This window comes from Pelmatolapia mariae, linkage group LG20 (genome assembly GCF_036321145.2).
Source record: "Pelmatolapia mariae isolate MD_Pm_ZW linkage group LG20, Pm_UMD_F_2, whole genome shotgun sequence".
Classification (NCBI taxonomy): domain Eukaryota; kingdom Metazoa; phylum Chordata; class Actinopteri; order Cichliformes; family Cichlidae; genus Pelmatolapia; species Pelmatolapia mariae.
The window spans coordinates 40,977,433-40,995,124 of NC_086244.1; the positions used below are offsets into that span (position 1 = coordinate 40,977,433).

The following is a 17,692-nucleotide window of genomic DNA, read 5'->3' on the forward strand; positions in this document are numbered from 1 at the left end:
GCCACACCTGGCTGGCGTACAGCCTCTGCTACTTGGGGTCGCCTGTTGAGCGTCGGGGACTATAGGTGGAAATACACGTGCAGAATGCGGCATTACTGGTTTATATGCATGGGTGCCAAAGGGCGAGTCATAATTCATTTCCGTCAGTGCCTTTTCTGACTTTCGGTGCGTTGTACTGTAAGTATATCACGCCGTGACTGCAACTCGTTCACTGACTGTTATCTATCGAGCTGAGGACAACCGGCGGAGGGAGGTGAGTGGAGATGCCGGTCAGGAACAAGTTTATTAGCTATATCATTTATGTTCCGACTCACAGCAGCTGCTTTTTGTTTTCAGTGACGGGATGGTTGGATGCCTGGTTTAGCTCATGCACTGTACCTTCTGCTAACTCTTTATTTGGACTCTTCTCATTTACCGTAGCTGTGGGTTCATACATGGCACAAGACTTTTCGGTGTGGCTGTGTTTGTGTTATGAGCGACGGTTGGAAATAATTGCTAAACCCTATTGATATGGCTTTTTTAAAGCCTGATCGCGCAGAGACAGGTTCCCGGTAGCAAGAAAAAAATCCTCCGGATTTCTTAACTTGAAATATCTTCTACGGAAGTCACTTGTTTGTAGACGCTATCTGAAAACGTTCCATAAGACTGGCTAGTTTTCTTGCGGTACCTTCAAATTATTAGAGCTGTTTAAGTTAAAACACACGGACAGCTCTCTATATTCTGTCATTGTTTGGGTAACTGCGGTTTCGTCGTTCTGTTCGGGAAGCGTTTGTTTCAGCGAGCGTTACATTGCAAAAATCAAAGAGGAGACCGCGTACTAATTATAGATGAGGTGGCCTCGGCTATAATTGGTATCTTCTATGAAGTGACCCTGTACTCGTTGACAAAACAAAAGCATTTTAAAAATCTAAGTAAAGCTTGACCTCTAGCCTGGCTCTAAGGATTAGTCTGACATGAGGCTACGCAACGCTTTTCATATCTCCTTACTTGTCCTTACTTCTCAGTGCGTTTAAAAAAACAAAACAAAAGAGTGGGGCAGCCTGGCTATAAACCTCAGCAGCTTATCATCTACAGTGTTTACTCACTGCTTCCCTGTAACCTCTCTGCCCTTTCCTCCGTTTAGAACTCGGGAACAATGTAACCAAACAAGAAGAAAAAAGGTTAAGTAACAGTCGACACTGGCAGAAACTCCGTCTGAGGGAGACTGCACTGTAATGGCTGTAGGAAATATTCAGACGAGGGACAAATTAAGGGGGGAAAGCTGAATAAATAATAAACAGCTGCTGCAAATGGTTCCGCTCGAGTAGATTATGGCACTGTATCCTAACTACCCAAAAGGCTGAGCATGCCACATGAGTTTGTCTCAAACTTTAACAGATTGCTCAGCGGGCTTGTGATTGAAACGAGGTTTTTCCATTTAAAAACATCAGTACAAATAAATTGTCTGTAGCTAAAACAATTAGTTATAGTCACACTTCACTGAGTGGGTTGATTGAAAAAAATAAAGGGTTTTATGCTGTGGCCTTCAGTCACCGGATCTCAACCCAAATGGGATTTCTTACAGTGTTTAACAACTGTTTCCTTCACCATCACCAAAATGCCAAATCAACACTTATCTGCTGGAGGAGGGGTGTTCATCCTTTTGTGCCACATTCTAGTACTAATGTTCCCTCTAAGCTGCGCGCGTGCGCAATTGTACTGTTTTGCACTGTTTTGCAGTGTTAGTCAGTAAGTGACCGGCTGCTCCCGTATGGGATTAGAACGATGCCACCTTATCCCATAGTCCAGCCAATAATGCGATTCACATTCGTATATACGCAGCTAATCAACGTCGTTGACAGGCTATGACAGCGTCCTTATGTGCCGACACCGGTGTTTTAGCTAGCAAAGCGGCGTGGCTGATGTGGAGTGAAGCCACGTTAATGACAACGTGTACAACCATTGGAGATGTGAGCAGGACAGACGGAACAATTGGCGGAAAAAGTGTGGACTTTATACCAGTTTTTAAATTGTGTTGATAGGTCACGTAAAACCAGAGTTATGATAAAAATATATGCAGTGTTTCTTTGTTTTTTCCTGAATACTATCGTTGTTTTTATTTACTGCGGGAAGAAACGGTAAAAACGGCGTTTTATAAGGAAAACCTCTCCGCCTGTGAGCAAAAACAAAACCAAAAACCCCACCCTTTCCTATTGGTGGAAAAATGTACCATGTCGACCAATCAAAAAATGATATGGCAACATGGCATTTAGTTGTTTAGGAATGGGGGAAATTTAGGAGTGTTTTGAGGTGTGAGAGATTTGAGACGTTTAGCGCAAATCTTGTGTAGTTAGTGTGTAGTGTAGTCAATAGTTTTGTTGTGTGTGTCAGAACAATGAGGCGACTGCTGAATGTTACAGGTGTTACAGGAGTGATACATCTCCTGTTGTCAGGCCTGCAGGTATCAGGCTGTTGTTCTCCTTTATCTCATAGTGGACAGAAATTATTTTTTGGAGTGACACAAATAATTTGTGTGGCATCAAATTTGATGCAGAACAGCTGATTGTTCTGTAAATAGTTTGAAATGTTTATTTTATTTTATTTTATTAAAAATGCCTTGGCTGCATTTTTAGGTAAACAGCTGCAAAAAACTTTGTTGTTTGCATAACTCAGTTACTTTTTTGAAGAAGTAACTATATAATTAATTGCCCAACATTGGTCATTATTTACTGTATTTTACAGACAGAGAGTTACAGGACTCTCTCCCAGACCACAGACTCATACTCATAATACAAGTCAGAGCTTTATAAAAAAAAAAAAAGAAAGTTGTGTTTTCAAAATTGAAGTTCAAGTTATTTTTTACTTCCAATAGTGTTAACATACTACACAGGTCATGAACAGGATTTTTTTTTCATTGTAAGTGGGCTAAAGCAGTTAATTAAAAGTAGTCTAACATAAATGTAAATGCTGTAATTTGGTTATTTTAATAAACCATGTAACTTGGATGGATTCGATGCTGGCGTGACAACAGTGCACACGTCTGCTGTTGCTCACAGTGGTCCAAGGGACCGCTCAGGGAGTTTGTGTGTTCGCTCAGACACATGAAAAATTAGAGGGAACATTGCCTGTAGCCAAACTGAACTGTGTTTTTACTGTGATCAAGTAGAACTAGACCACTGACAATTAATATCTTAAACAACCTTAACATTAGAAAGAAAATTCGTCAGGGTCAGTCAGCACTCTGTGTCATCACTGTTTCACATATAAACTCACTCATTGAACTTTCACCAAGTTCCAGCACTGGCAAAAGATGAGATAAAATGAGAAATGTACTGAATGGGACAATTTGTTTCCTGTCCTGAACTGTAAGTGGTTCTCAATGTGCATCTCTATAGAATATGTTAAAGGGCTTTTGCAGCTTGCGACACAGGGTTATTTACAGCAGAGCAACAGTGTTCAGTAAACTGTATCTGATACATACAAAGTGTATATATGAGACTCTAAGTTACAACAACACACTCAGTTTCGTGTAACCTGTGTCCAAGCCTTCTGAATCATTAACTATTGGCTGAATTATTTACAGTTGTACTGCCTCACACACCAGCATAATGGATGGAATATCACGTATGTGTTTGTGATAGGAAATGCGGATTCATTCGAAGAAGAAGAATATTGTTGTGGCAGTGCTGCTTGTCATTGGGGGATTATACTTCATTAACCATTCGGACTTCCTCCTGGCTGTAAGAACACACCTACACATAGGATATTTGAGTTATTTTTCAAACTGTACACCTTACTTACTTGTAGGTAGACTTGTATAAGTCACCATCCCTGTAACTGCACTTGCTCTCATCTTGCTTTGCAAAGTAACAAAGGTTGTGCATTGTCTCACTCATCAACGTGTATATTCTAATCAGACAATAATCATGTTTTTGTCTTTTGGGTTTGTTTTTTTTGTTGTTGTTGTTGTTTTGCAGGTCTTTGCAAGGTCACCTGAAATAGTTCTTAATGAGTTAACATGGCAAGCAGACAGGCCGGTTAGTATGGAGTCCTGGATTGACCAGGCAGATTATCTGAGTTTCAATGTGTCCTATCAGCTGCTTGCTGGAGTGCTGCCTACTCAACAGAGTGAGTCTCCACACTTTGTTCTCATTATTATAATAAGGCGGCTGCTGCCTTTTCAAACTGTAAAAAAAAAAAGAAATTGCAAAAAGTCACGTATAGAAATAATGACAGCACTTTCCGGTGTTGTTCCCTAACTTATGGAAACTATGGAATGCGTTTTTTCACTGTCACTTGCATATTCCTATTTGTATGAGCAGTTGTGCCTTATTTTGTATTATTTTGGTATTTATGTCATGCATTTATTGTTTTTATTTCAATAATAATTCTCCTTTTTTTTGTTTTACTTTTATTCACTCACAGTCTGAAGGTGTTGCCATGCTGAATTTCATGCCACATTAATTAATAATTGTTGTCAGAAATATTTTTTAGTCTCAGCTTTAGATTTGAAATTGCATAAAACCCTTCACTTTTTTCCTTTTTCTTTCGGCTTCAGAGTATTTATCTGTTGGATTATCCTCAGTAAAGAGGAAGAAGGGCAGCTACCTGGTCCCCACATTGAAATCCATCTTCTCCCAGTCGTCTCCTGAGGAGCGCTCCTCCATGGTGGTGGTAGTGCTGCTAGCAGATTTCGACGTCAGCTGGAGAGTCGACACTGTGAAGGAGATCAAATCGGCTTTTGCCTCTGAGTTGGAACAAGGCCACCTTTTGGTCATCCATGTTCCCCAGGACTGGTACCCTCCTATTACAGGTGCAGCTCACATGCAATCACCCCTAGTGTACATATTCATTCACATACAGTTCGAATGTTTTTTTTTTCTTGTGATACAAATCTGTCTGGTTCTCTGTAGGTCTGAAGAGGAATTTCAACGATGCTCCCGAAAGGGTAACGTTCCGCTCCAAGCAGAACCTGGATTATTCCTTCCTGATCCACTACTGTGCAGGTCTTGGACGGTATTACCTCCAGCTAGAGGATGATGTGTTCTCTGCAAAAAACTTCCTCACAACCATTAAAAAGCGAGTTGAGGAGCAAGAAGGAAAGAAGGGCACCTGGGCAACGTTGGAATTCTCTGCCCTCGGCTATATTGGTAAACTCTACAAATCAGCCCATCTTCCTCTTCTGGCTCGCTTCCTCTTCATCTTTTACCAGGAAATGCCCTGTGACTGGTTGATGACTCACTTCCGGGAGGTGATGACTCAAAAGGAGACCATCCTTTTCAAACCCTCGCTGTTTCAACACATGGGAACTTTCTCCTCATTTCAAGGCACATACAATAAGCTGAAAGACAAGGATTTTGAGGAGGATGTCTATACCAATCCATCAGCTGAAGTTTACTCTGACATGTCCACCTATCAGAAGCACTTCCCCAAGCTGGCCTGGGATGCTGGCGAAGGATTCTTCTGGGGCCGCACCCCAGAAAAAGGAAATTACCTGACTGTAGTGTTTACTGAACCTACTGTGGTGACAGGGATATTTGTAGAAACAGGGTCAGGAGGCAAAGACATCCTGGAGTCAGGTGAGGTGGAGATGGGTCACAATGTGGTGGCCACAGACAAAGTGAAGAGTTGTACAGAGTTTGAGTCAGTGGGAGCATTTGAGAATGGAAAGTTTAAAATGCAGGAGATGGATAAAAAGTACAGCTCAGCCTCTTCGTGTCTGAAGATAAAGGTCACAGCTACTCAGAAGGACTGGTTGATCATTACGAAAATCAGAATCACCACAAAGCTGACTGTACCTCATCAATAGACGTAGATGTTAGTTCTTCCTGGCAGATTGAAAACTATTTTGATCAAAATCTGCCAAACTGAACTTGGGACTTGTGTGCCTTGTTAAAATGTTTTATTTATCAAACATCAACTAAGTGCTCTAAGCAAATTGTCACTTTGAAGCAAGTTTGACCAAACTTTGTGATGACATGTTGTCTCTTCACAGAATCAAAGAGCTATAAGCAGACAACCAACTCCATGTGTTGTATGTATGTATTGTTAATGCATTTGGGTAATTGCATTGTGTGTGAAACTGCACTCATCATTAATTCATTGTTTTAAAATGAAGACGAGAGAAAATCCACGTGCTTATTATGAAACCTATTGACTGTAGGTTGAAACCTACGGTCAATAGGTGGTCAATGCTTGTGATGGCTGGCTGACATATTACTTGTTTGTCTTCCCTCACCAGTATCAGGCCTGCTATGGCCTTTCGCACCAGCAGCCTGATTCAAACCTCAGGCCAGATCTATAAATAGTGTACGTCTGTCACATGTTACAACAGCTACACAGAGGGGATAAAAGATGCCGGGTCCCATTTGCAGTCTGATCTTTCTTTCTTTTCTTTTCTTTTTTTTAAATAGGAATTTTTGCTTTCTTAAATACCTCAGCTCCTTTTTCCAATAAGTACATATGTTTTTATTTGATTCCGGGGGGTGCACTATAAAGGGTAATGGGTTAACAAGGTATGTTGAGTTTTCAGTATCACAAAAGCAGTACACTGGGTTCTTTCTGTTGGCTCACAGGATTAAAAGTCTGGGTTCAAATGTGCCAACTGAAAGTTTTATTTGGAGTTTACATGTTCTCCTTGTGTCTGTGTAGGTTCTCTTTGGGCACCGTAGCTTCCTCCTACAGTCCAAAGACATGCACGTTAGGTTAACTGGTGGTTGTAAATTGGCTGCAGGTGTGAATGTGAGCATGAGTCATCGACCATTTTTCTGTTGGTCTTGTGATGGACTGGTAACCAGCTCAGGTGACTCTTGGCTTCAGGCTCCCATGCCCAAATCTAAATCTGATAAGCAGTTAAGAGGATGGATGGATCCCTTGACTAGATTAAATTTATACTGCACATCTAACTTGCTTCAGACCAGTTTACACTCTTTCGCATTAAACTGGGCTGAAAAAAGCATGCCAAAGTATCCTTGGGTAAGATACTGAATCCTGATGTATTCATCTGATTGTGAGTGTGTGTGAATGTTACATAGAAAGCGCTTCAACACTGATGTATAAATGGGTGAATGAGACATCTTGTATAAAGTGCTCAAGTAGAGTAGATAAGCGCTACATAAGAACTAGTCCATTTACCATTCTGCATGCAGTTAGCCACTGTGGCAACCTGTTGTGAATAACAGAGCAGACAATCTCTCTCTGAGAGAAAGTGTCCATCCATTAGCCACCTGTTGAACAGCATGTTTTTAACACAGCCCAACAAAGATATGCACTGAAGACACAAAGGTATGTCTTTCCACTGAAACCTGCATTCATTCAGCTAATTAGACAAATCTGTTCCACTTTTAGAATATATAACAGATAATAATCAGTGAGATTAATTTCACTTTGATTTGGCTAAAAACTAAATTTCTGCATCTACTTCTTTGTAGGGCAGTAATTAAAGTTTATAGTGTAAAAAGTAGATTAAAAATATTCTGTGAGAATGCCCCTCTTGCCTTTTTTTTTTTTTTTTTTTCTTGGCACTGCCAATTTTCCTTTCATGGTCTCATGCCCTGCTTCTGGATTGAATTATCAAGTATCCAATCAACCCATTTCATGCAATAAATGAACACATACCCTGTCTTCTGGGAGCACCCACAGATTCCAAATTAATACAGTCTGGATTAACAAAGAAAGAGGATAAACACCACAGTATTTGCCAAAACTCTGGCTTCATCCGTTTATGGTTTGATATAGTGGGAGACAAAAATGGGCTGCTTACAATTTCCCAATGATTAGCTTTATAAAACAGAACCCAGTGTATACAAAGCTTTACAAATGTGACAGAATAAAGCTGCAAAATGCTGCTGAACCTATCACAAAGTCTGACAGTACACTGAACACTTGTAATGTTACTAACCAACAGCGTGTGTGAGAGAACAATGCCTTTTATTCTTCTCCATCATTCAGTAATGCTGGAACTCATTACACTGGTCAGCTGACGGAACAATAAGAGATTCTTGATTGGAGTGTCAACTTGACAAAAAAATTTCAGATTAGAGGTAAAAGGCACAGGAGAAGTGAAGGGCTGATGTAGTGGGCAGTTTGAGTGCAATCAGTAACATTTGAGGCAACACCAATAACATTTCCTTGTATTACCATATTTTTCCTTTCCATAATTCACATGCTGAAAATGGATTCATTACAACTGGTCAACACTACTATTGTTCAGGTGTATTTATTTTTATAGGTTTCTGTCATTTTCTGATGCACTGAGAAATAAAGGACTGTTCACAGGTCTTGCTGTATGTTTCTCTGTCTCTGCTCAATGGATGCTTGTGATGGCTGGCTGACTGCTTTTGCTGACATATTTCTTGTTTGTCTCCCCTCACCAGTATCAGGCCTGATATGGTTTTTCTCCACAGCAGCCTGATTCAAAGCTGAATTCTTTTCAGCTGCAGAGCAATGGCTAGGGAGCCTGTAATTTCCTGTAGCTTGTTCTGTTGCTGCCTGTGAGCCTGCCTGGTTCTGGTTGGTAGTTCTGTCACTCCCAGTAGTGGACCAATTCTGAGAAGCTGGAGCAGCTGCAGCAGACTGGGTGGCATCATCCTGCAGTACTTTCAAACTGGTCTGAAAAGGATTGAAACAGAAGCTGAAACATTTAAATTCACTATACTTTTTAATGGTACTGCTGTTAAATGATTGAAAACAAAGTGCTTTTAAAAATTCAGCATTCTTTATAATGTCAGGGCCCTGTTCCAGGAAGCAGATTCAAACTCTGAGTTTAAAAACAAACTCTGAATTGATCAACTCTGAGTTTCTTGTTCAACCTGATTTAAACACATGCGTTAGTAGAAAAAGATCAATGTGACCAATTACCACATAGTTTGTAACGTACAGTAAATATTCGCAGTGTAAGAAAACTAGCTGACAGCATTACTGTCTACAGAATTACAGAGATGGAGTCTATAGATTTGATTCTGAGCTGATAATAAATCTGTGACGTAATTGCTGTCGCTAAGAGCTGAATAACTGTGAAAGCGGTAATGTTAAATACAAAAATAACTAAGCAAACTAATGTTTCATGAAAATTGTAGAATTCTGCAAATGAATTCTCACATCTTTGCAACTTTATTAATGAAGAAATGAATTATGTTAGTCAGCTGGTTAAAATGCAGCAGAAGGTGAGAACTCAGAGACAAACTCAAGAGTTTTCTGAGTTTGTTAAAGAAAACCTGGCAGCGAACAGATTAAGTTCAAAGATTGGTAGCACTACAATCTTAAGCACAGCAACTCCACTCACAGTGAGCACCTATGCAAGGCCTAATCTCTCTAAGGTAAGAGCCCAGCTCAGGGATTGTGCATTGCCTGACCAATATTGCACCAGTCCAGTAGACATAAAAGCAAACCCAAAATAAAAAAAATCAATTTTAAAATGTGACTGTACTCTAAAACCAATTTGGGAGGAAAATGCAACAAAAAGGAGAAGGAGGAAAAAACAGTGACAAATTCACATGTGCAGCCTGTCCTGTAGCAGGCAATACAATATAAATTACATTGCAGTGCATAATTATCCTATTTTTAATGTCAAATATATTAAATTAACATACCTCCAGCTGACCACTATGTTTGCTGCACAACTTGCTTGCGGTCTTATAAAATCACTACTAAAAACATGAAATACAATAAACATCAAATACATTTAAACGACCTTAAAAAAACAATAAAAGAAAAACAGCCTGTACCTTGAACCTCTGCTGTAGAGATTTACAATGACAGTTTGTGTATAAGACAATCGAAACTACAAATCTTTTGGTTGGATTTTCATGGATTTTGGAGTGTTTCTGAAGGAAAAGAAAGCCAATTATGGTGTTAATGTTTTATTAATGTTGTGTAAGCAATATATACATAAATGTCGTTTATTTAAGACCAAACCAACCCTACTTCACTGGAAAAACGACTTAAACCTGTTGGTTAAATCTCTGACTTTAGTTAAAAAGAAAAAGGCTGCATTTTTTTTGTTTCCTTTTTGGAAGATTTTGATTTAGTGAGTTAATACTCTGTTAACTTTTATAACTCCGTCTTTATCTCTCTCTCGTTTTTTGTACAAAGGTTGCTAATTGGTAAGAGGTTTATTTTTTCTAAAAAAAAAAAAGAAAAGAAAAAAAAAGAGCACCTGCTGCTACTTCCTCTTCTATACCCTCCCTTGGGTCCCCTGGGTCCTAAAGCCTTCCCCATTATTATTATTATTATAATTATTATCATTATTAAGTAATATTTGCAATTTGAACTAAATTATTTAATTTTCTTAAATTTGAAAGCTTTCGATCTAATAATAAGCAACAATATCAATTTTAAATCTTGATTTCTTAAGGACTAGAGCCCGGTGGCTGCTCATAAGATAACTGGGACAAGAAATACCAACATGTACGAGGCCAGTTTCCTCTTGCAAAAAGTTTGCATGAGCACTGCGGCTGCAATTTAGTTTCAGTTGTGGTGAGTGGTATGAAAATTCTCTTTTTTCTGAGTTTCTACTGCATTTCCCTAGGTCAGACATTAAGTGCAACATGCCAGTGACGATTTTTACTGCTTCAGGCAAATACCTGAAGAATTAGCAAGTCTTTACAAAAACTAACCGAGATGACCATTTTGTGCACTGCAAGAAACAAGTAAGCTAGAGGAACCAAATTCAGTTTATAACTGTTTGCTTTTCTTTAAGAACTAGTCCTGGTAGACAACTTGTGCTTTTTAATTCTTCTTCTTTTTACTCCCTCTCAGTACGAATATTGATTTAGAAGTTTTCATAGACTTGGCTTAAACACACTAGCAGGGCTGAGGTCATCCACAGAACTGCCCTCATTCTTGGCACAGTGTTCCTACTGTAACTGTTATAGCGCAGCTGTAGTCACCAGATAATGTTAAATGCCAAAAACTGTGTGCCACACACAGAAAACTGTCATAAAGTAAGCACATCTAATCAGTAACCCCCAATATAAAGAAATACTTTTTAACATTTTTTACATTTTTAACTTTTGCTAATGTCAGTAGCATTAAAAGTCTTTACTACCACTTACTATGTGCACAAGAGTAGGAAAAGGGGGACTAGTCTTAGCTGAACTAAGGTCTGGGCACGTGGTCTTTTGACTGATGTTGGATATACTAGTTTAATCAAATTCATCTTGGAGCTGGACTGATATCCACCTATTACAAATATATTTCATACTTAATAAGTCCCAATAGGTCGCAAGCAATTAGTCAGCTTTAGTTACTGATGTGCATATTAAATATATAAGGCTGGCCCTTCATTTGCACAATAACTCCAAAGTTAGAAATATCCTGTTTCAAAGAGATGCTGAAAAGATTCATGAAGTTATTACTTCCAGGCTTGACAACTCAAAGTAATTCAGCAGACTGCCATAAAAGCTCAAAAAAGCTCCCAGTTGATTCAGAAAGCTGCAGCAACAGTTCTGACAGGGACTGGGATTAGGTAGGATTTCAGGAATGTAAAGTAATTTTACCCTTCCAAAACAAAACTTTTATTCAGTGCCCTACTGGCTTTGAACCAATTCTCATACTTCAGGAAGCAGAGAGCAGAAAGAGGCCCAAAGGAATTTATTCACAACTGTGGAAGCGGAATCAGTCTCATTGCTGTCAGGGTATGATGAGGTGGAGGAAGGCCAGATATCAGAGCAAGAAGTTGAAAACTAAGAGGAAGACATATCAGCTTTTGAAGAGCCTGAGCAGGGACAGTGTGACAGTACCTACCATCTATAATATTAAGAACTGTTTAATGTAGGACTCTGAAGCTTTTAGCCATTATTATATCTAGAAGGGGGAATAAGAACCCTTTCAGTGTCCAAGGTTTGTGGAAACCAAGAGTGATGTGCAGACACTTGGAGACAAGATCATCTTAAATAAAAGCGGGTGGTTTATTAGATTGAACTTCCAAGAACAAAAACTGAGCATGAAAATACAAAAGAAACTAAAAACCTTGGATTACACAACCTAAACTGGGAAAATACTCAGAGGTACAAGGGGCTAGATAACACTGAAGGAAACTGAACAGATAAACAAAGAGAGACTGACACAACACATACACAGTATATACACAGGAAAATGAGTAGGGGAGGGCTGGGAAAAACAACAGGGACAAATTAGACACAATGAGACAGAGGAAGCAAAACGGAACATTTAGCACACAAGACAAGGGACTATCAAAATAAAACAGGAAAGATAAGCACACAGGATTACGACACACAAGCCTGACAAAGGCAACAGAAACATGATAGCCTTAACATGAAAGGTACTAAAGGATGAAACCCAGAGATGAGACAAAGGGAAGAGTAAGTACACAATTAACCCTAAAGTTATTTATGACTAAACTGGAGACCTCAAAGCCAACTTCTCCAAATCAAAACAATAATGAATGAAATTATAGATTCAAAGGTTGCTGGGTCATCAACCCCAAACCATGATATTTAGTTGAATTCTCATGAAACATTCTGGACCAAAACATTCTTCAGCATATCTGTGGTTACTGAATGGCTCAGATAACCTAGGATCAGAATTTAGTCTTTCCAAGTTATAATAGTTATTATTTAATAGTTAGAAGTTCTATTGTCTTGTAACTGATAAACAGGAAAAGAATAAAGCCCTGTGGAAAGTCAGGGCTTTATTCTGCCTCTTAAAGCCACTTAAACACAATGTAACAAGGCTGCCATGGAAAGATGGTTCCCTTCACAGGCTAGTGTCTTGTATGGAAACTGAGAAACCAAATCCCACAATTTCATAGCCCCAGCTTACACAATACTTCTTATCCATAATGGACTTTGGGTGTTGTCATTTTTCCCCTTCTCGGGTTCCCCAAAAGCTGGTATGTCCTCTGTGTGAGCTCTCACCTTCTTGCTCTATTGTCTGGCACGCCTCAACCTCATCTCTTGTAGGGTTGCAACGATTCGTCGCCATAATCGATGTCGTCGAATATATAAAATTTGTCGACACAGAATTTTATTGTTGACGTGTCATATCCCCATCTGAGAAGCTCATGCACCTTTCAAATGGCTGAAGTCATGATAGAGAGCATCTTTAGCATAGTTATCAACAGCTGGGAACATCATCTCAAAGATAAGAGCAAGCCTCACTCCAGAGCATGTTCACTGCAATCGGAAATTCATGAACTGAATCATCTCTAAACTCGAAAATAAAATCTTTTAAAATTAATTTGAAACTTTATTCGAACTTGTGGACAGAAGCCATTTTAGTTTTCTGTTTACACATTAATTTTGTTTAAATACTACTTGCACTTAAATTTGTCTTACCTAATATTTTCATTTATTTCATTTTTATTCTGACAGTCTTATGTTAAAAATACATCTGATTTTTTTCAAATTCATATGTTTTCTGGGTCATGAGATAACAGGGTGAGCAGGTGAGGCACTAAAGCCTAGAACATGAGGTCTGCCCACAGGAAGCGGACATAAGAGTTGCTGAAATAATAGTTGACTAATCGACTAATAGAAGAAAAATTAGGCAGATTAGTCGACTATCAAAATAATTGTTAGTTGCAGCCCTAATCTGCTGACTGCTCTAAGTATGACTCCAGTTCTGAGGAAAACCCTCTCTGCCTCGCTCACCCATCATCATTATTCTGCGATCAAATACAGGTCCTTCTCAAAAAATTAGCATATTGTGATAAAGTTCATTATTTCCTGTAATGTACTGATAAACATTAGACTTCCATATATTTTAGATTCATTACACACAACTGAAGTAGTTCAAGCCTTTCATTGTTTTAATATTGATGATTTTGGCATACATAACTCATGAAAACCCAAAATTCCTATCTCAAAAAATTAGCATATCATGAAAAGGTTCTCTAAACGAGCTATTAACCTAACCATCTGAATCAACGAATTAACTCTAAACACCTGCAAAAGATTCCTGAGGCTTTTAAAAACTCCCAGCCTGGTTCATTACTCAAAACCGCAATCATGGGTAAGACTGCCGACCTGACTGCTGTCCAGAAGGCCATCATTGACACCCTCAAGCAAGAGGGTAAGACACAGAAAGAAATTCCTGAACGAATAGGCTGTTCCCAGAGTGCTGTATCAAGGCCCCTCAGTGGGAAGTCTGTGGGAAGGAAAAAGTGTGGCAGAAAACGCTGCACAACGAGAAGAGGTGACCGGACCCTGAGGAAGATTGTGGAGAAGAACCGATTCCAGACCTTGGGGACCTGCGGAAGAAGTGGACTGAGTCTGGAGTAGAAACATCCAGAGCCACCGTGTACAGGCGTGTGCAGGAAATGGGCTACAGGTGCCGCATTCCCCAGGTCAAGCCACTTTTGAACCAGAAACAGCGGCAGAAGCGCCTGACCTGGGCTACAGAGAAGCAGCACTGGACTGTTGCTCAGTGGTCCAAAGTACTTTTTTCGGATGAAAGCAACTTTTGCATGTCATTCGGAAATCAAGGTGCCAGAGTCTGGAGGAAGACTGGGGAGAGGGAAATGCCAAAATGCCTGAAGTCCAGTGTCAAGTACCCACAGTCAGTGATGGTCTGGGGTGCCATGTCAGCTGCCGATGTTGGTCCACTGTGTTTTATCAAGGGCAGGGTCAATGCAGCTAGCTATCAGGAGATTTTGGAGCACTTCATGCTTCCATCTGCTGAAAAGCTTTATGGAGATGAAGATTTCATTTTTCAGCACGACCTGGCACCTGCTCACAGTGTCAAAACCACTGGTAAATGGTTTACTGACCATGGTATTACTGTGCTCAATTGGCCTGCCAACTCTCCTGACCTGAACCCCATAGAGAATCTGTGGGATATTGTGAAGAGAAAGTTGAGAGACGCAAGACCCAACACTCTGGATGAGCTTAAGGCCGCTATCGAAGCATCCTGGGCCTCCATAACACCTCAGCAGTGCCACAGGCTGATTGCCTCCATGCCACGCCGCATTATAGCAGTCATTTCTGCAAGAGGATTCCCGACCAAGTATTGAGTGCATAACTGAACATAATTATTTGAAGGTTGACTTTTTTTGTATTAAAAACACTTTTCTTTTATTGGTCGGATGAAATATGCTAATTTTTTGAGATAGGAATTTTGGGTTTTCATGAGTTATGTATGCCAAAATCATCAATATTAAAACAGTCAAAGGCTTGAACTACTTCAGTTGTGTGTAATGAATCTAAAATATATGAAAGTCTAATGTTTATCAGTACATTACAGGAAATAATGAACTTTATCACAATATGCTAATTTTTTGAGAAGCACCTGTAAAACCTGATATCCACTTCAAGGGACAGTAAATGAAAAATGTGAAAAAAAATAATGACGCAACATGTTTCTTTGAAAAACGGGACCAAAATTATCTAAAAAAAAAAAGCAAAATTCCTCATGGGTGTTAGATTGCCTCCGCCTTTGTCCGTCCCAAGTGAGCCCCCAGTCAAGTTTCTAAAAGGTCCTCTCCACCGGGGTCGGCCCTCCAAAGCACTCTCTCTGCCTTGCAGCCGGTCCCTATGGCTCATCTGTCTTACCAGGCAGACCCTCAGAACTACCCCTTTGTTTTTTGGACTCTTGGGTTCCTTATTGTTTTTCTTTGGTCCTCTTCCTATTCTATTTTGGTCCAGAGTGACCAGAGAGACCTTTAAATGTCAACAACGCTCTGAGGCAACCTGAAGCCAGCTAATTTCCATCCTCTCACCATATGGAAACAAGACAGTAGCTCCGGTTACTTACAACCTATTTGTATATTCCTCCTCCTCTCCAAGAAGATATTATTTGGAGTGGTATAGTTATGGTCTTTCAAAGCAAAGCATGGCCTCCCTTTAGCTTTAAAGACATAATCTGAACAGTGTCTTTTATATACAGAAGATATTAGGAGCATCTAAAAAGTTTTTCCATTTGATGACACACTAAATACATTTTTAAGGATATGATGTAACATCTGAACAAAAATCTGACAATCAGATATCCTGTAAAATGTGATTGTTAATGCACCACAAATATGTAAACTTGTGTGTTTTTGAAGGGATGCCAAATGCTATCATTTTTCTGTAAAGCAAATTTACCTTGCCTATGGGCATAAATAAAGTTACCTTGACCTTGACCTTGACTTGTGGAAGGTAATATGTACCTACAATTTTCCAACTATAACTACAACAAGTCTTCACTGCTCATTTCTTTATATTTTGTTTCCTGGAGCCAGATTTTCTTGCAATTTTTAAAGTGGTCTTGAGAAATAGTGTTCCAGGCTTTCTGAAGATTTTTTAAACTTTTACTTTAGATATTGGTTTCTTTTTCACTCATTTTCCATCCAGTCTTTTTACTTGACTGTTTTCAGAGGAATGTTCTTTTTGTGGTCGTTTGTTAAGCTACTGAACAATGAATATATCATAGAATATCATAGAATCCTATGAAAATTGTCTCTTTCACACGAGTGTAGTTGCTGATGAAAGCATTCACAGCAATATGCTTTCTCTGTACTCATCATAGTGAATCAGTAATATTTGTACCAAAGCATGTAGTTAAAAATAAAGATAGTCTTCGCTGAAACCTGCTCAGGCAGTCTCAAGATTCAGCTCAAACATTACCGTTTACTTGGAAAGATGAAGCAGTACTCAGCAACTTTTTTGGGTAAGTCACATGACTGACAAACACACTGTGAAAACAGCACAGAGTTTGTGAAAACATCAGTCTGGATGGAAAAATTGTTAGTATACACTCAACACCACACCAGGCTGTTGTGTTTGTGTGGCTCTAACCTGCTCGCCAGTTTCCTTCTGCCTATTTGTGCTTTTGCTGCCTCTGTGTGGCTGAGACATGTCAGCGTTCTTTGGGTACAGTCCCCATGATTTGAGCCTGTTGAGGCCCTCCACAGAGCGGGCGGTAGGGTTGATTCGCTGGCCTGGGATGCGAGCAGGTAGATCCCAGGTGCCTTTAAAGTCAGGCCATGCAAGGCCTCTCTGTAGCAACACACACACAGTGAGGGAGTGAAGTCATATATTCACAGTGAAAAACATCACTTCCAGTGAAGAGGGGAAAGAAGAAAGATGTGATCTCACCTTCCCCACTCCTGGGAGCAGGTGTCCTCTATCATCAGCGATGAAGGTGGTACGGCCCACCTGTGCACTAGGTCTCTGCAAATACCCACACATAGAGGGAGATAAAATCTTTGTACAAATCTATTTTTGCACGAATTTGTTTGAATCTAACACGAAATGGAAATGATCAAGAGTTGAAAACTTCCTATACCTCTCTGAAGTGCTTAGTCTCACACCAGTTCTGCAGCCTGTGCGGTTTAAAGGCGCTGTCATACTGTGAATAGAAGTTTTAAAACGCATAAACAGAGCAGTAAAATGTGTAATGTTTAGAGTTTTTATTGGCGTTGTTATTTAGATTACCTGGTTTGCCGAATAGCTGGAAGACATTGCTGGATCTGTAAGTTACGGTCTCCTAATCTGTTAAATTGTTGACTCGTTGCTTAGCAATATAGACAAACAGACTTCTTCCTACAACAGCTTATTTGAAAAGAGTTACAAACTGTGGCCTGGAAAACCCCTCAGATGAATCAGTTTGTACAGTTTATTTATTTTTTGTTTGTGTTTTTTGTTGTTGTTATTCATACAGGTTTTATCAGTACTATCTGATTCCGTGTTTATAATGATTAATTTACAAGTTGTTTTATTGGCCTAAATGTGATCTGTCCCGCCTTCAGGGGGGCTTTTATTTTGAAAGA

General features: G+C 39.5%; 2 protein-coding genes across 4 annotated transcripts; one reads left to right on the forward strand and one right to left on the reverse strand.

The window, feature by feature from the left end:
* Positions 1-23: 23 nt before the first annotated feature.
* On the forward strand, positions 24-8,258 carry zgc:101663 (alpha-1,3-mannosyl-glycoprotein 4-beta-N-acetylglucosaminyltransferase C). Of its 3 annotated transcripts, XM_063464613.1 has the most exons (5): positions 24-253; positions 3,621-3,719; positions 3,957-4,107; positions 4,538-4,792; positions 4,893-8,258. In XM_063464613.1, the coding sequence occupies exons 2-5, from the start codon at positions 3,624-3,626 to the stop codon at positions 5,786-5,788; spliced, it is 1,398 nt and encodes a 465-aa protein (XP_063320683.1). In that variant the 5' UTR covers positions 24-253; positions 3,621-3,623; the 3' UTR covers positions 5,789-8,258. The 3 variants fall into 3 exon arrangements, with proteins under 3 accessions (XP_063320683.1, XP_063320686.1, XP_063320685.1); XM_063464616.1 differs by lacking the exon at positions 3,621-3,719; XM_063464615.1 differs by lacking the exon at positions 24-253 and having other exon boundaries at positions 2,696-3,719.
* On the reverse strand, positions 6,604-17,428 carry cfap126 (cilia and flagella associated protein 126). The gene is made up of 6 exons (XM_063465074.1): positions 17,358-17,428; positions 17,209-17,271; positions 17,019-17,093; positions 16,719-16,919; positions 8,482-8,589; positions 6,604-6,657 (listed from the first exon to the last, which is right to left on the reverse strand). The coding sequence occupies exons 1-6, from the start codon at positions 17,382-17,384 to the stop codon at positions 6,604-6,606; spliced, it is 528 nt and encodes a 175-aa protein (XP_063321144.1). The 5' UTR covers positions 17,385-17,428.
* Between the last annotated feature and the right edge of the window lie 264 nt (positions 17,429-17,692).